General features: G+C 55.3%; 1 protein-coding gene and 1 long non-coding RNA gene across 2 annotated transcripts in view; one reads left to right on the top strand and one right to left on the bottom strand.

Annotated features, from left to right (window-relative positions):
- LOC149859406 (uncharacterized) overlaps window positions 1–23,129 on the top strand; it is a 78,052-nt gene that overhangs the window by 36,126 nt on the left and 18,797 nt on the right. Inside the window, exon 2 of the long non-coding RNA XR_016443583.1 lies at window positions 11,833–12,010. This is a non-coding gene — a long non-coding RNA (uncharacterized LOC149859406). The remainder of the gene's footprint in view (window positions 1–11,832; window positions 12,011–23,129) is intronic.
- Window positions 1,407–19,513, bottom strand: LOC149859407 (uncharacterized). The gene is made up of 4 exons (XM_090058130.1): window positions 19,266–19,513; window positions 18,140–18,400; window positions 10,688–10,798; window positions 1,407–1,556 (listed from the first exon to the last, which is right to left on the bottom strand). Exons 1-3 carry the CDS (start codon window positions 19,310–19,312, stop codon window positions 10,714–10,716), a joined length of 393 nt encoding a protein of 130 aa, XP_089914256.1. The 5' UTR covers window positions 19,313–19,513; the 3' UTR covers window positions 1,407–1,556; window positions 10,688–10,713.

The following is a 23,129-nucleotide window of genomic DNA, read 5'->3' on the forward strand; positions in this document are numbered from 1 at the left end:
AGAGCCTAAAACGGCCAGGACTCTTCAGTTTGGATAGGAGAAGAATGATGGGGGGATATGGTAAAGGTCTATAAGATCATGCCGGGTGTGGATCAAAGAAACGGTACTGTTGTTCACTAAATCCCAGAACACTAGAATCAGGGGGCACCCACTGAAAGGAGCAGGTGACAAATTTAAAACTAACAAGAGAAAGTACATTTTCCCGCATGTCAGTAACTCATGGAATTCATTGCCACAGGACGTGATGGAGGCAGGGAGCACCGCCAGCTTCAAAAAGGGACTGGATAAATTCATGGATGATAAATCTATTAATGGCTATTGAGCAGAATGGCCAGATATGTTTCCTCTGGCATCTCTAACCCAATAAATGGTGGGTGCAAAGGAGGGTATTGAGTAGGAGATGGATCACTCAAGAGAGATCTAGTTCAGTGCTTTCCCTGCATAGCCTCCACTCCTGCCACTTTCAGAGACAGGTCTATTTGCCACGTTAATGGGTCATGGGCCAACAGCCCACTGAGTGAAACTATAAGCCTCCCTCAGAAGGGGAGGCTACCGGGAAAGTGGAGACTGAGTGCTTGGGGCAACTGAAAATATAACAGGGACGGGAGGGGAGGTCAGAGGTTTAGCATGAATGCACCAAGGGGGGGTACTGAGCAGAACACACGGGCCAGTGCCCTCTGACCCTCAAATGAGTCCAGGGATCCAGTGGGCACTGCCCAGTGAAGCTCCACTCAGAGATGGGATTGCACTAGGGACAGGAAAGTGGCCCTGCAGTCCTTGGGGTCCTCCCAGCCAGAGCATCCCTCCTGGTGAGGCAGATGGTGAGTTGAGCCAGAGCCAGGAGGAGGTTGACCAGGAGGTCCCAGGACTTGGTGGGGAGTTGGATGGGGAGTGCACGAATAAACAGGGGAGGGGAGTAGTGCAGCCAGGACCTCAGCAAGAGGTTCTGGAGGAGGCGGTGAAGGGGCTGCAGCCTGGCACCCTAGGTTGGCAAGCAACAGTGTCTCCCTCTGTTCATAGAGGGGTGTCCATGAACTGTGCCAGATACATGCCCAGGGTGAAGGCTCTGTGGAGCAGCCACCAACTGAGGTCCCTGGTGGCTTGTGGGATCAAGGTGGAGTACAGATCTATCCACTGGGGACCTTCATCCTCACCAAGGATGTTCCACAGCTTGGTGTCTGGGCGGGACGTGAGGATGAGGATGGGATGGTGGAGGGTGTGGATCATGAGCATGCTGGTGACGATGGGTAGTTTGGAAGCAGACTGGCTTGGTATCCCTCAGCCCGCTGAGATGGTGTGGCGGGGAGCTCTGTGGGGCACTGGGCTAGCTGGACCATTGGTGGCATTTCTTATGTTCGTATGTGGGTCGTCTCTAGGGCCAGGCATCAGGCACAAGACACAGGGGCTTTCCACTCCAACCACTTTATTGCACGCGTGTTGCAGCAGGGAGCTTCAGTCCCAGTGAGAGGGCTGCTATCGGGGAGGCCAGGGAACAGAACGGCTCGGGTCTTTCCGCTTCGTCTTGGGGATCAAGCAGGCGATACTGCAAACCATCCCTGGAGATGGAAAGACACGCATTCAGTTCTCACTGGTGCCCAGTCCTAGCAAGGCTCCCTGGGTGCCCTGTGCCTATTCACTCCTAACAGCTCTGGGCGCAGTAGCATGCCAGCTGAAAGATAACTTCCTCTGGGACTTAGGCCTCCTACTTTGTTCAGCCCCTTCAGAGAAAAACCCACCTTGTCCTGTGTCACCACCACCCCGAGTCTCATTGCCAGGGCAGAGTGCAGGGGACACTCTGCTAGCCTGGGGTGCGGAGAGAGACTTTGAGTCCTGGCTTGGGTTTCCTGGTTTAACCTTGCCAAGGTCCGTCCAGTGAAGGGGAGCCACTGTGCTCTGTGGCATGGCTCTCGGGCACGTATGATTTGTGATGAGACCCTGTGGAGCAGTGACCATGGGGTGGGCTACGTAGGGATGAGGGTTATGTCTTTTGTTCTTGGTCTTTACAAAGCGAAGGAAAGGTTTTCTCAAGAGCAGCCTGACTCATTCAAGCTGTGGGTTGTTATCCCCATGCTGGGCCATAAAATCCAGGCAGGGCAGCTCTGGAGCAAGGATGATCCCTTTAGGTGGGGTGGGGGACAAGGGACAACAAACATGCAGTGTCCCTTTAAGACCCCATAGACATGCCAGCAGTGCTCAGATGAATGGGGAATTGACTGAGCTGGTGGCAGCTGCTCTGCTCAGAGGAGAGCCCGTCTGAAACTCCCCCTTTGTGCTGTGGGGACATGCTAGCTGGCGCCGAGCTGCCCAGGATGGGTCTGGGCAGCTGATGGGGTGTGCTTATGTGCAATTGTGCATCTTCCCCTCTTCCATGCATGCACGAGGGGATGTGTGCATGGATTAGGACAGTGCACGGCTCCACTCTCCGTCGGTCTCGGAGGGAGAGGTGGGGGTGTTCGGGGTTCTGTTTTCTAGTCAATTCTCCCCACATTGTCCCCATCTCCGGTGGACCCTGAACACCTTCCAGTAATGCTTTCAGCCTTGTTACCAGCATCTACCACCCATGGTTTGTTTTCTCTCTTCCCCTCCTCTTCAGCCCCTGAGAAAGCTCCTGTGTCTGGCACAGATGAGCTCTGCTTGGAGCACAGGAGTGAGGTGGCCCCCAGCGTGTGCACATCAGCCTCTCTTCCTCGCACAAGACGAAGGGGGAGTTTTGGGGGGGGTCTGAGAGCCAGCAGGTAACAGAGCAAGCAGTTGCCCTGTCTTTCACACAGGCTGGATTTGGCATGTACAACCTTTGTCCTATCACGAGGGACTTGGAGGATGTAACACGCATCGGGGCAGAAGTTGTTGGGAGGGGAGGTCACAGGCCAGTAGTGTCATGTGTGTAGCATGCCTGTTCCCTGGTTAGGGAACACTGACACTTCCATGTGTAATAGCCTGGCTTGCCTCCCTTCACCTGGGCTAGCGCATGGCGAAGGTAAGCTGACACCAGGCTCCTGATGGGGGGCTGAGCTCTGTTACCTGAGCCCTCCAGAAAGCCTTTACCCCTCCAGAGGCCTGGAATTCCTGATGCTGCGATACTGATCTCTCCTGGCCTCCGGACATTAGCAACCCCCCCACCCCCATAATGACTCCTGCAGTCACCAGGAGCGGGAGTAGCCAGAGGGGTGTAGCCGAAGCACAGGCTGGGGAGCTGCAGGCACAAGGAATCCAAAGGACTCTGGTCCGTGCTCGCAGGGCAAGCCTGGGCCAGCCACGTTCTGGCTCCAGGCCTCAGTTTCCCCTTCTGTAACACAGAACCGTCATACCCACTCCCCAGGGGAGGGATGCGGGAAATTGAAGTGAGCTGAGGACAAGCAGCACCAGCGTGCCTGACATCTCTGTGCATTGTGGCCTGGTTTGCTCCACGGTGATGTTAGTTTAGTTAGTGCAGTGACTGGTCTGGTCCTTTTGTAGCGTAATCCAAGCACAGTTACTGTGCACAGTTATACGAGTTATAAAGCTGGGGGGCTTTAAGAGAAGGCTGGATAGGCACCTGGCTGGGGTCATCTGGCCCCAGCACCCTTTCCTGGCCAGGCAGGGGGTCGGACTCGATGATCTATCGCGGTCCCTACCAACTATGAATCTGTGAAAGTGCATCACACCAGTACAGGCAAAGGGGATCAAAAGCTGGGTGTATTCAAGTGCTTACTGTTCCCCTTCTTTCCTCAAAAATGTGTGTTTCTTTCTCAGAACTGCTGCGCAGGGAGGCTGTGGGGAGGGGAGTGAGCATCTCGTGGTGAGAGGCTTTCCTGGCCCTGGCTAGGGGGAGGAGGCCTCACCTTTTGCCTGTGATAGTTTCATAGTTTCATAGTAGCTAGAGTCGGAAGGGACCTAGGTAGATCATCTAGTCCGACCCCCTGCCTTAGCAGGAAAGAGCACCGGGGTCAGATGACCCCGGCAAGGTGCTCATCTAACTTCCTTTTAAAAATCCCCAGGCTAGGAGCCTGCACCACTTCCCCTGGAAGCTGGTTCCAGGCCCTAGCCACCCTGACTGTGAAGTAGCGCCTCCTAATATCTAATCTAAACTTACCCTCCGCCAGTTTGTGACCGTTATTCCTGGTCACTCCTGGCAGCGCACGGGGGAACAGGGACTCCCCCAATACCCGCTGATCCCCCCTGACCAGTTTGTAGCAGGCCACAAGGTCCCCCCTTAACCTTCTCTTGTGGAGGCTAAACAGGTTCAGGTCCCGTAGCCTCTCCTCATAAGGCCTGCCCTGCTGACCCCTGATCATACGAGTGGCCCTCCTCTGAACTCTTTCCATATTGTCCACGTCCCTCTTGAAGTGTGGCGCCCAGAACTGGACGCAGTACTCCAGCTGCGGCCTGACCAGTGCCGCATAGAGGGGGAGGATCACCTCCCTGGACCTGCTCGAGATGCATCTGTGGATGCATGACAGGGTACGGTTGGCCTTCTTGACTGCCTCCCCACACTGCCGGCTTGGAGGAAGGAAATTGAGACTTCATGCTTCCCTCTTTGCTCAGTGCTCTGGCCTTGCTGACCCAGAAGCATTTTCCCCTCTGGCTCTTTTGCAGATCGCGTCCCTTTGAGTCACCTTCCTGACCAGAATAGGTGAGCAAGTCGAGTGCCTTTTGCCGGCTCCTCATCTCCAGGGCAAGTCCGCGCAGGCGGCTAAGTGCCTCCCCTGTCTCCCAGGTTTGTGTCGTGACTCACTGGCTGAGTAATGGACTCCTCACAGGCAAAGCTGGTTTATCACAAGCCTTTTCACTCTCTGCAGGAACCTACTGACCTCAGCAGAGCTCAGCATCCTGAACCAGCTCTGGGAGAGATCCTGTGGCACATAGCCTGCTTTGTGTTGTCAGTGTGATGATGATGGGGTCAGGACTGATCTGCCATCCACCTTCTTCACCCCAGCATCTCAAAGCCTTCTACCATTCATTACACGTCCTCTGCCCCCCATCTCAGCACCCTTCTCTGTATTGTAGGGACAAGGAAACTGAGGCACTGAGCAGGGATATGCCAAGCTCATAGAGCAAATCTGTAGCTAAGTCAAGCATAGAAGCCAGGGATCTTCTCCCTAGGTCTCCTGTGTTTTAATCAGTAGGTAATGCAGAGTCCTCGAGACAGGACTAGAATTTAGACTAGGAAGTAATTGACTTTGGGAAGGCAGTTGACTTACTCTGACATGACAGTCTGATAAAAAAAAAAATCAGCACTGTACAAAATCAGCGCGGCCCGGATTAAATGGATTGAAAAGTAGTTCACTGGTAGAATGCAAAAAGCAATGTAAATGGTGACTTGTTGGACGCCCATGGGGATTTCTAGAGGGGTCTTGTGGGGACCTCTTCTTGGTGCCAGCACTCTTCAGTTTCTGTATCAATGGTTTGGAGAACAAAATTAAATCCCAGCTGATCAAAGCTGTGGGCTACATACACAGCAGTCAGTATTGGTGGGGTCAGGTCAGCTATACAGCCTGGCTTGGGTGGGTTGGTAAGGCAGGCTTCCATGAATGGTGTGCACATAACTCGGCCAATTGCAAAGGTCAGGCAGGCACCGAGGAACAAAGAACGCAGATCCAAAGGATGGTCCAGATGAAGACTCGGGGTACATGAATGAATGCTGGCTGTATGGGCATAAGGGTCTCCCAGACCCAGATCAGCCCCTGAACCTCTGGGCACTGAGTTAAAAACCCAAACCGTTCAAGGCTGTGATATCTGTGTTAACTCCCTCCAGTGCTCTTGGTGCTTGGCTCCTCTCCAGGCAGCTCCCAGCAGTTTGCAGAGCAGTCCCTGGCTCTGCTTCCAGCCTGCTTGGTAGCTCTGTTGGCCATGGGACATGCCTGCTGGGGGTCTGACTCCACCGGCAGCTGGGTCATGGGCAGCAAACAGTGCCCTTGTAGGAGCCTGCATGATGAAGAGCATGCTTCTTTGTTGGGAGTGGCTGAGGCTCTGGTGTCCGGGCCAGGGCAGGGATCAGTGGGATTCAAGGGGAGAGGGCAAGCTTTCTCCCTGGTTCCATGATTTCAGGCTGTCCTGGTTAGTCCCACAGGGGCAGGGACTTGGATGCTCTTTGCATCCCCCCCAGCACCACCATGCTGGAGTCAAGCATCCCTCCTGCAGACAGGATGTTAACTACATGCTGTCCCTTGGCTGAGGCTTTGGCAACCGGGAGCTGGGGGAGAGGATGTAGAGAGGAAGGGGCCTGGGTAATGGTGACGTAGCTGGGTGCCCCGGCCTGGTGGATGGGGCCAGGCCAGAGGAAGCAGCGAGTGAATCAGACCTGTGCTGGCACTGGCCACTCGCAGGCAGGAAGCCGTAAGTGGGGAGTGGAGCAAAGACACGCAGATCTGGGACAGGAAGGCAGCCTGCGATTTCCAGGGTCAGCAGGAAGACCGTCGGATGCAGGGCCTGGGAACTGGGGCAAGACGAGCCCCTTGGAGTGACGCGGGACAGGAAGCCGAAGCCCTGAAATGAGCAGGGCCTGGGGGGAGGTGGCTGTTATCTCTCCAGGCCACACGTGCTCCCAGGCCAGGGCGGGACTGAGACCACTGGAATTCGGTCAGGGGGTTAGTTACAGCTTCCTGAGGCATCATCCGGGCCACGTCTCGGTGGTCCCATTGACCTGTCCTCCCCTGGGCAGATCGGGGGCCATGAGCCTCCCAGCTTTGAGAGGTGGCCCTGCAATGACCTGCCTGCTCCCCTCTGCAGGTAGGAGCGTTTCAAAGGCCGATGGTTCTGTCTGTTCCCAACACTGTCCATAGCCTTCCTGTGGACCTCAAAATGCAGAGCCAGTGCCATCCCTGGCAAAAAAGGGAAACTGAGGCACAGTGAGGGGAAGGGAGCTCCCTGGACCTGCACACCAAGTCATTGGCAAAGTAGAGAACAGATCCCCCTCTCCAAGTCTCCTGGCTCTCGGGCCTGCACCATACCCACCACAAGGCAACGCTTCCCCCACCTGTTAGATCCAACCCTGATTCATGCTCAGTCTCAGACTGATCTCACTGGGATCTGTCATCTTGCTCTGTGGAAACAGTCTCTTTGGATGCTGTTTGTGTAAATGCACACGGATGAACCAGAGGCCCGAGAGGCCCTTTCCACTATTATGTTCCTTTGTTTGCGCAGACAGAAACATGTCTAGAGCTAAGGAAACCCGCTGCTTCACTTGCTGTCCCCAAAGCATCTCCTCCTGTTGTGGGGCTATTAAAACAGCTGTCACGTTCCACCCCAGAAGTGGCTGCATTTCAGTGGGGGTTCCTGCAAACAGCTCTCTGTATGCAGGTATTGGCATCCCCACCAACGCTCCCACCATACTGGGGTTAATGTAGGTGGCACAGTCAAGAGTGAAGATGGTGGGCGATGCCGGGGGGTGGCATGGGGATGATTTCTTCCATGTGGCACTTCCCATAGTCTGCATTCAGGGTTAGAGCTAAGCAGGAGCAGAGAGTTGGGAGCTGGGGTTTCACTTCAGGCTCTTAGCTGTGCCCTTTGTCTCTGACTCCGGAGTTCCCCAAGGGGGGCACTGGGAGCCAGGATCCCTTCCTTGCACTGGGGTGAGTCCTGCTGTTGTGCTAGCAGTTCACCCACTTGGAGGATGGAGCCCGGAGCCAAGCACCTGCCATCTCTCCCTCCCCAACCCTTTGCTGCGGCTCACGGCAGGTGCAGCTGCTTCACAGAAACAATCAAACAGGGTGGCAGTCACACCAGTGTAAAATAACAGCCCAGCAGAGTTGGGCTTGGGGGTGGGGAGAAGCCAAATATAATGGAGATATTCAGGGCTGTGACTGCAAGAATGCAGGCCCTGATGGTGCCCAGCACATGGTATACAGGACTGCTCCAGCCTGCAAGAAACCACAAGGGATTTCCCAGGCCAGGGCAGCTTGTACCCAGAGAGGAAGCGGGGTGGAGGGGACTGCAGAGGAGTTGTAGGAGGGTGCGAGATCCATTGCAAAAGCTCAGCAGAAATACCCTAGCTGTGTTGGGGGACGGGCTCCTTCTGCAGAGGCCCACACACTTCCCTTCTCCCACATCACTGCCCACGGACCCCTGTCTGTGGGTGTCTGTATGCCAGTGCGTGCCCTGATATTTGCTCTGTGCATGTCTTTATGTGCATTTGCATAGGCGCATGGATTCCAGGGAAAGCAAATACCCAGATCCAATCTCTGTTAGCCTCAGGTACAAGACAAGGGCGAGGTGCAGGGGGGGAATCTGAGGTCTCAGTTTAACTATTGTCTTTCAGGGTGTGCCTGGCCAGTATGAGAAACACATGGGAGCAGGAAGGATGAGCTTCATCCTTCATTGCAACTTCAGTCAGGTGCAGGGAGCCTTTGTGAGTCACTGTGTAGGAAGCTTACAGAGAACTGGGTGATAAAAATATTACCTGGCAAGTGGGCTGGAGAAGCTGGGGGCAGGAAGGGCTCAGGGGAGGGTGCTGTCCTATGTCAGCCTTTCTTCAAACGCTGCCAGCAGTGCAAGCAAGATATTGGACTGCAGAAGAACTGGACTGAAACCCTGGGTGTAAATCAGTGTTACACACTCATCTACAGTTCTCTGGGTGTGTATGGCTGCATGACTGGGATATTACAGAGGTTGAGAGTGTTCAGAGAAGGGCACTGAGAAGGATCAAAGATCTGGGGAAATCTCTTTTATGAAGAGACATGGGCGAGATGAAGGTTGGCATAGGAAGGTTCTGCACAAGGTCAAATAGTGCAACGAAGGGAGTTCATGGTCCACAAATGCAAGAGCGAGGGGGCCGTTCCATTCAGCTTGCTCAGTGTGCAGTTAGACTGAGGGACTCACTGCCTCAAGCTCTCACCAAGGCTGAGAATCTAGGAAGAGTCATAGAAGGACCCAACATCTGCACATGCAACAGGCATTTCCAGAATTCGAAGTTTGGATACGGTGTTTGGGAGAGAAAAAACTTCCTGCTGCAGGGCTTCAACCAGTGTGTGTCTCAGAGATCTGCCCGAGACTTGCCACGGTTTTAGATGATCTTACACATGGCTACTGTGTGGTTCCTGTCCCGTCGTCGAAAACAGCTGGTTTTGGCCTCCGTTGCAGATGGGCCCCTGGACAAGATGAAGGGTGGGTCTCCTCCAGCCTGGCAGGTCCTGCCTTCCCATGGAGGGAGCTGCAGGAGACTGATGGTGCCTCGTGGCCAAGGTGTTTGCATTCTGGCTGGGTCGTGTGTGGACTACTCCTTCCTGCTTGCAGATGCAGGGGGTTCCTCTTGTGAGCTGCATTAGGATATTGGGGAGCTGCTCTGGGGTCCAGGCAGCGTGTTAAGAAGGACCATGCGTGCGCACCCGTTCTGGACGTTGTGGGAGCTGCTTCCCCGATCACGTGTACCCTCACAAGGGGGTTGATCTGCTTGAGGGCAAGCGCAGCCCGCAGGACCCCAGTAGCCGCAGTCATTGTCCATAGGGATATCCAACCCACTGAGACTGCAAGTCTCAAAGTGCAGTGCGCCCGTCGTACCACCTGCAGCCTTGACAGGCTTCAGTGTGAGGCAGCTGCTATCCTGCAGAGGCAGCCTGTTGGCTCTTGGTGAATTAAAAGCAGTGAGCCTTTTCCAGCTAGCGGCAGGCCTGGCAGCCAGCTGTCACCTGCTGCAGATCAGCATTACATGCATGAATCTCGAAGTGTAGGGAAGGAATACGTGCATTGGCCGTATGCCTCCCTTCGGCAACTCACTTCCTCCTCCAAGGGCCGAAGTTGGCCAACTTTAGAAATATCAGGTCCTGAAACCAGCTGGAGGAACCTCTTGGGGGGCGGGTGGCAGTCTGAGGAAATCACAGGGGCAGAGTTTCCTGCGGGCTTGTTTCCATCACGCCCCCATTTTGGTCAAATTAGAAGGTCTGACATGCTGCTGTGGGCAAAGAGGGTGGGGACTGTACGGGCAGTAGCTATAGACGATCATGGTGGGGAATTCCTCTTTCTGAGATGCTGAAACTAGAGTGGAGGCGGAGGCGTGGGTGGGAAATCTGTCGCTGGGCTGATCCTGAATTCCTCACTCAGGACAAATAACACTGACCCTGTCAAAAAGGGCCCAGCCTCTAGTCACGGGGCTGGGGCAGAAGGGGACATGAGTTCTCAATAGACATAGGGGACAGGTGAAGAAGAGTTTAGGTTGCAAGCTCTTTGAGGTGGAGGCTGGTGTTTCATAGTGTCCTAGACGTTAGGGGCTGGAAGGGACCTTACAGATCATCGGGTCCAGCCCCCCCTGCATCTACTGCACCCCCCTTTCTTACTATATCCAGGTCCTGGCACAGTGGAGCAGGCGCTGGGTGGGTGCGGGATGTGGGTGTATGTGTGTGGATGTGTGGGTGTAAGTGGGTATGTGGTTTGTGGGGGTCTGTGAGTGTGCTGGAGGAAGGTGTATGGGGAGGGTTGTGGCATGAGTGGAGGGGGAGGGTTGCAGTAGGTGTGGAGAGGCAAGGCTGCACTGTTGCAATAGTAAAAAATAGAAATAATAAATAATAGGAAGAAAGAGGACCCCCATCTTCTACAAGTGGCCACATGTCACAGGGATGAATACATCATGAGCAAGTTCCTGCTATCCCTGAGGTCTGGCTGTAGCCGGGGGCACTTTTGAAGTGTGTTCAGGGGGTTCCTCTGACTCCAGTGGTCCTCGAAGGAGTGGTAGACAGCAGACCCTAATGCCCAACACTTCAGGGACTTCTCCACTTACCAAGACTGGTGGGATGGGTGATCCCCTCACAGGTGAATGGTTGAGACCCGGAAATGGCGAGCTCTCTTGCCCAGGTAATAATAGTCGAGATGCTGCCAACGGTTTTTCCATCTGCAGAAGGAAGGAGGGAGAGAGGAGGCCATGGGAAGTAAGTCACAGGCTGAGGGGTGAGGGGAGCATGCTAGTGAGACTGGGGAGGACTGGTTGGAGTCCCATGGTATAATAAGCCCATCAAAGAATGCACTGGCTTCCCTTTCCCAAGAGGATGGGAGGGGAGCTGGGATGTCCGTGACTCTCATTAAGGGGTGAACCTGCTGTTGCTAGCTTCCCACCACCGAGCCTGGGCCAGCTAAGGAGGGTTGTGGTGCTGCCGTGGCCCTCACTCATGTCTCACGGGAGGAGCATGTGCCCGTGGTGTGCTCTCCTGCTCATGCAGCTGCATTGAGCTGCCCCGTTACTGCACCCCAGCGGCTCTGAGCACCGTAAGAACAAGCGATACGTGGTGTCACCCCTCTTTATCCTTCCCTTGGGGTGATGCTGCCTCTCTGGTGCACTGTGAATGCACCACCCCTGGGCATCAGAGCCAAGTCTTGCAGTGAACAGAGAGGGAAAATGCTGCTTTCAGCCTTAAGAGAGGTCTGACCCTGGCATTACTGAGTCCCAGCCTGGCCCCAGACCCCCACCCAGCCCAGCCTGCACAGCTGGAGGTCCTAACTGCCCCACTTTCCTTCCTAGCTCAGCTCAAGTTACCACAATGGCAGAAAGCCATTGGTGTCATCACAGCAGCTGGAGGGGGAGTGATGGAGCCTAGGGCTTCCCCTTGGTGTCAGCAAGCAGGGCTTAACTCCCAGGTCATCAGCTAGACAGGTGTCCAGGAGGCCTGCTGCAGCACAGCCACTGAGAAGTGATCAGGATCAGGAGGGAACATATTTAATTAACCCTCCCGGAGACATTAAATATACAGGTGGGACTTAGGAAGGGCAGGAGGGTTTGTGGAGAGAAGCTTGACTGTTGGGGAGATAATCCAGGCTGGGGATTTTATTGTTGATTCCTAGGCTATGCAGAACCACTTGGTGCATCTTTTTTGGTTGCCACATCCTGTGGCTCCTAGCGAGTTAGCCCTGACCTGCCTCTTCCCATTGCAGCTACCCCAGATGTGCTGGTCACCCTGGATCCCCAGCCAGTTGCCGCCTGACCTAGTGTCCTCAATGCCTCCACCGCAGCGAGCGGCTGTTCCTGAGCGTTTGAGCCCCGGCTGGAATGCCCCACCACACCCGACACGCAGATCTGGGCTCCAGACCAAGCAGCTGGCCACACAATGAGGTAAAATGCATGCTGGAGGCCAACAAGCTGAACGGATTGGAGGGAGGAGGTGACAGCAGGGCTTGAATATGTGTTTGGGGATGGCGGCGGGGCGGGGGGGGGGGGGACACACAGGATGGGTACTTCTCACTGCGGAGAAAATAAAGCACTAAACCATCCTAGCTGGGAACAAAGAGGATCCTGGTAGCGTGCTTGTTTCCCTGCTGCCCTCGGACGGCTCCACAGCTGGAGCATTGTGTGGGTTATTTTCTGCAGCTTGCTGGGGTTCTCTATAGAGCAGTCCAAGCTCCGGAGACTTGGATATGTTAACTGAGATGGAGTAAGCCTGCTGATATCTACCTGGTGCGGGGATCTCAGGCTGCGGGGCAGGCACGTTGCCTCCACCAGATGCTGTTGATTCTAGTGTCGGTTCCGGCTTCCTTGGACATCCCAGCTTGCTTCCCAAATCACATCTTGGTTTGGGAATGCCCCTGGCTACAGATGAAGCCTGATTTTTTTTGTTTTTTCTTTTCCCCCCAAGGGGAAGGGTGATTGGGGGGAGCTGCCGACAGTCACCGCCTTGGATTTCATGCGGGGGGGATGGAGGCTGTTAATAATTGATAGGAGCTGGCTGGTAAAGGCCCCTCTCTATTTACTCTTGTATTTTCTTCCTTCTCTCTTTCTCAGTCCATCTGGCCTCCTTGGGCTGCACCTCGCCCTGTCGGTCTATAAGTCGCCATCTGCTCTTAAAGGCGAAGTGTGTTGTTTCTCTGCCGTGCGCGAGCGCTCCTGCTCCCTCACCTCGAGGGATTATCCCAGGCCAGGCCTGGGATAATCTAGCAAGCACATCTCCACTTAGGCCTGCTCCCCGAAGCAGGTCCCACAGGCTGTAGCAGCCTGGCTTTGCTATGGGAGGCTCAGTGATTTGGAGGAAGGGCTGGCTGCTGTGCTGTGGAGGTGGAGGTCCAGCGATCCCGATCCCTTCAGGCTGGCAAGGAGCTGATGAGCGAGCTGTGTAAGCTGAGCAACACGGCAGGGCTCGCATCCCAAGCTTGGGCACCGGCAGGTCTCTTTCTCGCATGTGCCAGGAGATTGGTGACGTTGGCTGGCTAGCAAGAAAGAACTGGAGAGTGCTGGCAAATTCTCCCCAAAGGAGACCCAAGCCAGGACATCTCGGGTGCCTCAGAGTAGGGGGAGCTGGGGCAGGTGCTGGTCAATGCAGCATTGGCAAAGCTGAGCACAGAATCCATTCCTTCTGCCATGAGAGACCAGAGCTAGCCCAGCTGGGGCAAGTTACACTTGAGGGCATGGGGATTAAAAAGGGGGATCACAGTTTAGAGTTAGGATGATACCATGCCCTTAAGCTGCCTGGCACTGCTCCACTGGGGCTTTGGATGCTCCTTTGAGCTTCGGGGACTACTGAGGCACAGCTGCCTCCCTCTTGGGGCTTGGCAAAGAAGGAGGGGTCTGTGTCCCCGCTGGAGCGTGGCAGGGTGAGCGTCCTCCCAGGTGCTCCATCCTCTGCCCAGCCTGGCAGCTCCTCCCATCTCAATGAAAGCAGAGACAGATGGAGAGAGCAGCGCAGGCCTCAGCTGGGACCAGAAAGCATGGAAATGGCAGAGAATGGGCTGAGGCTCGTGTTACAGAGAGAAACAGAAAGGGCGGAGGGGTGGGTTAGGAAGAGGGGGTGAGGGTGGGAATGAAAGGGGAGGAGAAGGGGCCATGGCAGAAAGAAGAGCCAGATTAAGAGGGGGCAAGGGAGTGAAGGGAATCGGCTGCAGGGGGATGGGGGGGCAACGAAGCTCGATGGATCGAGGGAAATGCAAAGCGCGCGGATCTCCTTCATCTTCATTCCAGCCTTGCTCTCCCTTCTCACTTCCCCCTCCCCTTGCTCCGTGGTGTCAGTCAGCCCCACACCTGTTTGATTGCTTTATTATTAGCTTTTCTTCTTGCTGATTGTCTAATTCTGGTGTGCCGTTTGGAAGAAAAAGCCCTCCTCTCTGAATCTGCTGTTAAAGCCAGCTGTTTCGCTGTGTTTCTCCCTGTGCAGGAGGGGTGGCTGGGTCTGTCCCAAAAGCTGTTAATCTCCAGGAGCAAAGGCACTCGACACAAATTATTATGAAACTATTCTAATTGGTTTTATTTCCTCCCCCTTCTTGTAAAATGAATTTGTTTAGATGACAAAGTATGTATCTGTGTGTGTGTGTAATTACCAATGAGGATCTGCATATGCTCATTTAGTTTTTGGCAGCTACATGGTGCTGCCGATTAAGGAATATGAAATGAACCTGCAATGGGAATTTATGGGCCAAATTCTGCTCTTTTTTTTTTTTTTTTTTTTACTGCAGTGAAAGGCTCTTGCCCAGGTTTCTTCAGACTGCAAAGTCTAACTGAGAAGGGCATTCGGTTCTAGACAGTGTAATACTCTGGTGTGCTTGTATTTGGGGGGGGGGGGTATGGCAGTGCCCCCTGCTGGGTGGAATAGGCACTATTCAGCTGTGTGTCATATGTCCTATATCCCCGGCAGTGAATAAGGGGACTTGTGTAGCGCTTGCTTCAACTTCCAGAGCTTTTTGAGCAAAGGCGTGCGATGTATTCTGCACTCAACTTAACTGCATATGGGGTAAGGGCATAATTCTGCTTTACAGCGTAACGGGATACCGGTCCCAACTTGCCGTAATAGACTCTGGTGATCTACGCGTTGCTTCAGTGCATAGGGACTCTCAGCCTCTGTCTACTTTGTAAGGGAAATGCTGTGTTTAATTGCAGAATTAGTGCAAAGCTGCCAATTTGGGGAATTTTAAAGCAAGGTTCTGTCAGTTTTGAAGCTGCTATGAGAGGCATGGGGGACTCGGGGCTGTGAAAAGCTTAGCTAGGCTGCTTCGTACAGAGATGTGCTTACTTGGAGTTTGAGTAAGCAGGCAGCTTTCTGTGGTTTTGTGTTTAGTCCCCAGGCTAAGCGTGTGTAAGGCATACTTGGTGCCTGTTCAGGGCAGGACTGTGACATCGCCCCATAAGACAAGTGATTTTGTTCTTGCCCAGGGAAATCAAGCATAGGCTGCATCCTTTATCTGGAACCACTCAGGACCTGAGATGCAAAGCTTAGATTCAGAAAGGGAGCTCATTGATGCCAAAGCCCGGGCATGATCTTTGCATCTGAGGGTATAGTTGGGGTCCTGTTCTGTCTGAGACATGAGGTTCCCGATGCAGGTGTCATCTAAGGACCTTGCAGAGGCAGAATACCGAAGAAAGAGCCAGTGCGGTCCTGGAAAAAAGATACCAGTTGCTGCAGTTTTCCATGCTTTTCTCCATAGGCAAAGGCACAAGGGATGAGAAAGCTCAGAAGATATGTTCTTCAACCTGAGAAGGCTCCTTGCTGTCAGATGGCCAGGGACACCTGGGAATAAATATTGCTGCATTCTTGGCCTGAGTGAACAGGATATGCCTTGTAAATCTCTTTAGCCATCTGTGTCCACTACAACTCTGGCTAAATAGGTCCCTCCTTGACTGATCAGTGATGACCACTGACAAACCTGGCCCTCTTTCAACTGCAGAACCCAGAACAGTTCGCAGAGAAGGGCGAGTACACTTATCCTCACTTCAGTAATAGGGAAACTGAGGCAGAAGCTGATGTGACCTAAACAGGCAGAGCAAGCTTGTAGAAGAGCTAGGATTTGGAGCACCGGTCTCTTCACAGCCAGCTCCACTGCGGAGAATTGGGTTTTTTTGGTATGAAGGCATTTAGAAAGATGGAAAAGCCAGAGAGAGTTATATTTTCCCTGTCTACAAGCTGCTGGGCACTGACGGAGCATGGAGAGAAAGTCCATGGGAGAGGAAAACTCAGGAAGTGTTTTGGGGGGAACTGACGCTTCATGCTTGGACTGTAAGTTTTGAGGGGCAAGAACTGCTTCCCTGTTTATGCAGTGCCTAGTGCAGTGAGACCCTGGTTCACACTTGATGCTCTCCAGGGCCTCTGTAATCTATAATAAAAGCAAAATGATTCCTAGAGGGGAGAAAAAGATGGAAATGCTCTTCTGGCTGCGTAGCTCTGTGCGTGCTTCAAGGAGAGGGGGCAAGCCCTAGGCTGCAGCAGAGAGAACAGGCAGGCAAGGTCAACCCGTCACACTTTTCCTTGAAGAAGCAAGGACTTTTATTTGTGCTGATTATCTTTTATTGGATCAAGGCACTGCTGGGAGAGATGACAGATGGGCTTCCTTGGGTCACAAGGGCACTTTGCGCTTGAAAGTTTTTTATTTAACATTTCTCCTGTCTCTGCAGCTGGTCCATTAAAGTATCCCCCCAGCCCCGTTGCTTCTCCTGTGTGTCCTGGCCCATTTTGGCAATGACACCCCAACCCTGCTACGTGTTTCCTTGGCTTTGCAAGGAGATTTAGGCTTGGACAGCATGTGGTTCTTGGTTTGCGGTCACCAGAATCACCTGCTAAAAGTAGAGGCGCTGCCTCCGCTTTTAACCGGGTGCTTGGTTTGTGTGACATGAGCCTTATTTCTGGCTGATTCGGTGCGCAACCTCCCCTCCCCATCCAAGCATGTGTGTGTTTACACTTACACACGCACACACCCTTTTAAATTTAACCCCATTCCCTAGAGCTCCCTGGATGCCTGGGCTCCTTGGATGTGCTGTCCTTTATATTTGGACATGCCCCAGATAGCACCCGGCAGCCTGGCTGGCTGAGGTCATGGCGCTATTAGAGTCTGCAGGCGAGCTGGAGAGGGAGCTGAGGACAAGTGCCTGAGCACCCAGACCAACTTCAGACGCTTTTTCTCAGCCGGACGATGGGCGTTTGTAACCGAAAGCTTGCAACGAAGAATTGTCCCAACTACTTGAGTTCGTCTAATAAAAGATACCGCATTTACCCAAAGGACATCTGCCCACGTCCTTAAGCCGCCACGGCTACAACCTGCACCCCTGAGCACCCCTCCGATTTGGGCCTCGCTTTCCCTGGCAGACTATCGGGGGACAAACCGGCCCAGCCAATGACACGCGGCGGCGGAGCATTACCTCATCAGGGCACTCACTCATTGGATGGACAATGCTTGGAGGACAGGGCACCGTTACCCAGCAACTGCCGAGACCGAATTAACCCCTCGGTGGCCGTGGCATGTGCAGCAGCGAGAATGGCAGATTGCTTCCCACGGCGGCTTGGCCGTAGGGCTCAAGGCCTGGCAGCTTGCTCCGTGGGGATCCTGGAGGGCAACCGCGGGAGCGGGGAGTGGGGGACAGCGAGACGAGGGACAGTGTGCACAAGCGAAGGCCGCCGGGCCCTGTGCGAGCCTCCTTGGAGCAGGGCGAAACCTGCCTCGGTGTGAGACGCCGGGAGGGCAAAGAAGCCCTTAATTAGCTGCTTCAGGGTTTGGGCTTTATTAGTGGGATAAAAGGTTGTTAGGGAAGAATTAAAGCTCGCAGCCTCCAGGTCCGGGGCCATTACCAGCCCAGCCGTGCTCAGGAAGGCACCCTGTCTGTTTTGGGGGGGCCTCTTGGCCCCCACCATTTGCTGACTCCCTCCTCTTCCTCAGTTGGGGCCTGCCCAGCCTTTTCCACCCGCTGCTGCTCTCCTCTGGCCAAGCCCCTTGCACCTGGCGGCTGCATGGGGCTGTCTGGGCAGGCGGCTCCGCAGCGCCTGTTCTGAATCGGGGCACCCGCAGCGTGAGCGGGACAAGCCCAGCTGCCCCTTTGTCCCCGAGTCGCACGGCATCCTCCTGGGACGGGGCACAGCTGCAATGCCTCGAGTGCTGGACCAGTGCTGATGAGTCTGTCCTCACGTCCGCACTGGCGGGGATGCTGAGAACCCCTCACACCCCTCCGAAGGGACACCCAGGCCTGAAGCTACGTCACCGTCACAGCCTGAGCCTGGGACCCCTGTCTCAGCCTCCTGCCCTGAGAACTAGCCCAGCACACGGCTCTATCTCCAAGCGCTCTCGTGACCAACCGATTGGGGTCCCAGCCTGGTCCTCAGCATGCAGTTCTGCCGGGCCGAAGGCCCCGCAGATGCTCATGGACCAGCTGCCCACAGCAGCCGCAGGCTAAGTGCTGCCACTCTGCTCCAAGTCTCTCTGCTGCTCAGGATCTGGTTGCTTCCTCCCTGCGTCTCTACCCCTGGCCCACACCCTGCCCTACAGGGCCTATACTTACACCAGCTTGTGCTTGTACTGGCAGCAGCTCGGCCAGTGGACGGACTCCACCTCGGACACACCGGTGTTCCCTGGGAGGATGAGCAGTCGCTGGCTGGGGGTGCGCCACGTGCTGCCAGCTGGGTACCGCCTCTGTGGGCTGACCCAATAATCCTTCAGACCCCGGTGGCTGGAGTAAAGAGGGTGCAGGACAATCCTGCTTTTGCTGCTGACAAACGGCATCTCCAGGTCAGCTCTGTAGGGTGTCAGGGCCCTTGGCCTCCTGCAAGGAGAGAGAAACCCATGGCATTTCTATAGGGAAGTTTCTGCAGGGGAATCACCCTCTAGCTCACTGCCATTGAGCTCTTGCTGCCCCTGGGTGTAGAATGGCTGCTGCCCCAACCACGTTGCACTCCTGCCTGGGCACCGGTTTCATGGAGCAGTGTGGATTGGATCCAGACTCCTCCTTGACTGTCTCAAACTGAGGCCAGCCAGCTCCTAGCATCTTGCATGTCCATAGTGCTTGTCTTTCCAAAGCACTTTGCAAGCCTATTTAGAGAAGTGTGGCTTCAGCTGGTGGTGAAATGCAGCTACTTCTGGGGAGTAGCAGCAGTCCCATAGAGGTGAAAACCAAGGTTTGTCTACCAGATTGAATCTGCGTGGAAAGTCTGGGGAAGTAAAACCCAGCCACCCAGGACAGAATCTAGCCGAGACGTTTTCTCTTGAGATCAGTGCTGTCCAATTGCTTTAGCACAAATGAATCCTTCCTCACTGTCCGTCTCCGTGAAGAAGTACCCTGCTAGCATGGGGGTGTAGGGGTATAGTGATCACAGACATCCTGGGAAGCCTTCCTCTCGAGGGGATGCATCCTGCTCCCAGGCAGCAGAGGCTGTGAGCGCCTGAGACTGAGGCGAGAGCACAACCTGATCTGCACTTCTCTTGTGCCTCAGCGAGCGGCCGGTGGAGGGGCGGATACCGCTCTCTGAGGAACCGAGACCTAAAGCAAATCTGGGGGTGGGGAATGACTGGGTTGCACATGGCTGCAAAGCCCTTGTTCCCTCTCCGGGAGGTGAGACGCTGTCTCCAGCTCACAGATCTCTAGGCACCATGGTCCTGTATCCCTGTGAAAGCAAAGCAGTCGCACGTACCGAGAGAGAAGGTAGTTCGCCACAAAGTTAGCTGTCTCGAGGAACATTTTCTTTTGTCCGGGCAGCTGCTGCTGGGGCTCGAGTGGGCTGGCTGTGCCTCTGCCTGCCCTGTGCCTCAGACTGATCTTTAAATGGCGAATGCGTTCGGGGTGACCGCAGCCCCTGGGGCCCCAGGCTTACGTCTGCCAGAGCTCCTGTTCCCTGAAAAGTTATACTCCCTCAGGCCTGTTGAATCAGAATAACCCTGCTGTGCGGCTGGGACACGTGAGGGGATGCAGCGTTTGCACGTGCAGACAGCCCGACGTCGCGGGGCCGGCGTTCACCTGCCAAGCCACCTCCCCTTCCTGGAGCCAGCCTGCCCTCGCGGAGGGCACGGGGGCTGTAGCCCTGCTTGTGAGGGCACGGGGCTGCCCTAGAAATGTCCTGGTGGACCAGTACCTTAGTCACGTAGCCCATTGGCTTTTGAGGGCCAAAAGCTCTGAGTCCTGGCACTGGGGCTTTGGGCAGGCTTGGAGCAGAGAGTGGCCCACCAGCTTTGGATGCCCATACTGAGAAGGGCTGGGACTGGTTTTCGGCGGTATGGAGCACCCACAGCTCCCACTGCAGTTGCTGTGAGCATTCGGCACCCCTGGCAGTGACCTGAGGCCCAGACGTCTTGTATCGGGCAGCGCAAAATCAGCTGTGGCCTTGGAAGATGTTGCTCTAAGCAGTTCTGTGCCGAGTTTCCCCTTGGCTGTGAGAGGGGGGATGATTCTGCTGCCCTTCCCCCAGCCAGGACGGCGAGGGTTGAACTTCGAAACAGCTGAGTGCTCAAATAAGATTGTCCGCAGCAAGTTTGGGGCCCAGCAGGAGCTGCCCGGATCCCGGGGATCCCATCACTTCCACAGGCCTGTGCCCACCTGGGCAGCTGCAGCCGAGATAGCTGTTCTCTGACTCCACCAAAAAGGGGCTGCAAAGCCCAAGGCCAGGGTGTCTGGAGAGAGGAAGGAGTGGGCAGCAGTTTTGCTTCGTAGTGAAGAAGGCAGGAAAAGGGGAAATGGGCTTCACTTCTCTTTCTCTGGGGGAGATTGAAGACGCAGCGTGGGCAGGTTTTGTCCCTGGTCAAAGCAGCCTCCCTGCTTCCTTCCTTAGCAGGGCAGCTTGTTTTTCTCCGGGTTCCTCCAAGCAGCTGCCCTGCTCCGAGCCCTGCTCCAAGCCCTCCGTTCTCCCAGCGCTGTGCTGGGATGCGGCTCCGCACCTCATTAGGCACAGGTGCAGGATTAGCCGTAATTGCCCGTGCTTTGATGTCCATAGTCTGCTCCCAGAAGGATATTCCATTACCTGCAGCAAACTTGTGCCCAGCATCTGGTTGCTAATCCCTAGGATTAGAGAGGCTGGGGACAGATGGAGCCTGGCTAGGGGTTCCACGTGGCTCAGTTCACCAGCAGCTAATGCCCTCCAGCCAGTCCACACCCCTGGAGCCACCCCTCTCTGGGAGCTGGCTCCATGCTGCAGTCTCTCCTGAGGGGCAGGGGCTCTCCTGTGACCTGCTGTGACTCTGGTTTCTTTTGGATTTACACTCCAGGACCTTGCTGGCCTGTCCCTCTCATCCCCTTCCACTGAACCCAGGCAGGATGTCTATGCTGCAAGCACTTCTCTGGCAGCGAGCTTCCTCCCAGCAGTACCCTATCAAGCCGGGATGCCCGTGATGCATGTGTTTGCTTGTGAGAAGGGGGCAGAATGTGGACAGTCCCAAACCGAGGATCAAATCATGAATGGGCCGATGGTCCCCTGCCTGCAGCCACGCCGCGAGCATCTGTATGTCACAGACTGCTCCACTCATCCGTTCTCCCAAGGTCTCCTTAAGACTCCCCCTGGAAAAACTCTGTGACCAGGGGAACTCCTGCCCTGGGATCTCCCAGCTGCACACTGTGGCACTGGAGAGAACCCAGCTGATTTCCAGCAGCCTGCAAGATGCCTGGGGAAAGCCCCTGGCATGCAGAAGAATGGCTGCTAAGGGAAATGGAAACCAAACCTCCCTGCAAAGAGAGGGAAGGAGCCTTCTGGGAATCCAGTGAGCTGGTCCCCCACCCGCCGCTGCAGCCTGTGGTCCTTGAGAGCTACAGGGCACAGAGCTGCTGAAGGGACCTTGCACCTTGCGGTCCCCTCTCTGTGTGCGGAGGAGGGTCTCTGCACTGTAGAGTCAGGCATACTTTGTGGACCACAAGGCTGTATCGGGTCCAGGCAGGCAGGGCTCTTGCCGCGGATGCTCAGAAATCCACAGTTTTTGGGGTGCTGCAGAGAAGCGGAAAGAAACCGTGAGGCTCTAACAATGACGTTTGGGGCCAACCGACTGGGGGAACTGTCCTCCCCACCTTCGTTAAAGGGCACCTCTAATTTGGTGCCTGATGTCCTGTGACTCGGCTTATCCCACAGGTAGCTCCCGCGAAGCCTCCAGTTGGAGGAGGCCCACCCGGCGGAGCAGCCGATGAGCGGCAGTACGGATGTGGCTCCCCTGGGTGGCAACATGGCAGCACTTAGGCTTTGTCTGATGCTGGTCTTTGTTTGGCCCAAAGGACAGCATTGGTCCGTACGATGGGCCTCAGGGACCGTGGAAGAGGAGGCGGTGGATGGGGCATTGTGCTGGGGTTGTGCTTCGACGCTGGAGGAGGAGGGTTTTCCTTGGGTGCTTGCCTTGGCCTTGCTCTGGGAATAGTTTTCAGCCAGGTGTAGACCTTACCTTCTTCCCTAATGTCCCAGGGCTGAGCTCTTGGGTTGTGTTTGAGAGGGGGATGGGATGCAAGGACTTGCTTAAAATGGTAAGGAAATGGAAATTCCCTTCTGCGCACCCACGTCTGGGGGTCTCCGATGGGTCAGCTCGCATAGAGAGGCTGGTGTGCAGTGCTGCCGAACTGGAGAGATGGTCCTTGAAACTGGTTTGATTTCTGCTGAATGACTGGAGAAGCCAAGGCTGGCGTTAGCCCAGGCTGGGATCCCCAGGAGGCAGGTGCGATTCTCCCTGGGCAGCCTGCGATTCCTGCCTCTCTAGCAATACCGGAGAGTTGGGGGGAGCCGCCGCCTGTGTCCCTAGCAGCCCTTTGGCTGGTGCTCTCTGTGCTGGGATCAGCTGCCACGACATCGTGCCAGACAGCCCAAGGAGCCTCTTCCCACCCCAGAAAAAGACGGAGGCATCAGAGAGAGGGAATGCCACAGGAGCGAGCGGTGCATTCAGGCCCAAGCACTCTGCTTCCAGGGAGCAGCTGCCTGGGTTCGGTTTTCCCCGCAGGGAGCAAACAGTTACAAGGCATCTCATCCTTCTGGCAGGGGACAGATCCCCGTCCCAGTCCTCCGGGCTCTGTGCCTTGCGGCCTGCTGGTTTGCACTGCCCAAGCCGGAGCGTCCCAAAGAGCACGCCGAAGACACCCGTGCCCTTTGGCACGCTCTGGGATGTGGATACAGCGTGCAGGCCCTTCCGTTGGACTTGAGCTGCTAGCTGATATGCTCTGCTGAGCTTTATCGGATCTCAGAGTTTACAGGTCGACATTGCCCTGTCCTAAACGGTTTGCTCCGGGCCGGTTGCGGTGAGATGTGGCTGCTGCTCAGACGCTGAGAGGGCTCAGCCTCTCGCTGGGACCAGGGAGGAGATGGTCCCCGGAGAGCTGACGACCAGGGAGGGCAACTGCGGGAGGAGAAAGGAGGAGCATAAATCACAATCAGTGTGTATCCCCAGGCCGCTCCAGTCCCCAGTGCTGCGTAAAGCTGCCAGGTTAATGAAGACAGGCCGGGGTTGTAAACAAAGCAGCACAGAGCAGAGCAAGCCACGCTGAGAAGGGGCTGCCAGCTCCGCGTGGCGTTAGACGCTGGGTCTGCCGGCAGTGAGCAAGG

This window comes from Crocodylus siamensis, chromosome 7, assembly GCF_052110815.1.
Source record: "Crocodylus siamensis isolate JL-2025a chromosome 7, ASM5211081v1, whole genome shotgun sequence".
Classification (NCBI taxonomy): domain Eukaryota; kingdom Metazoa; phylum Chordata; order Crocodylia; family Crocodylidae; genus Crocodylus; species Crocodylus siamensis.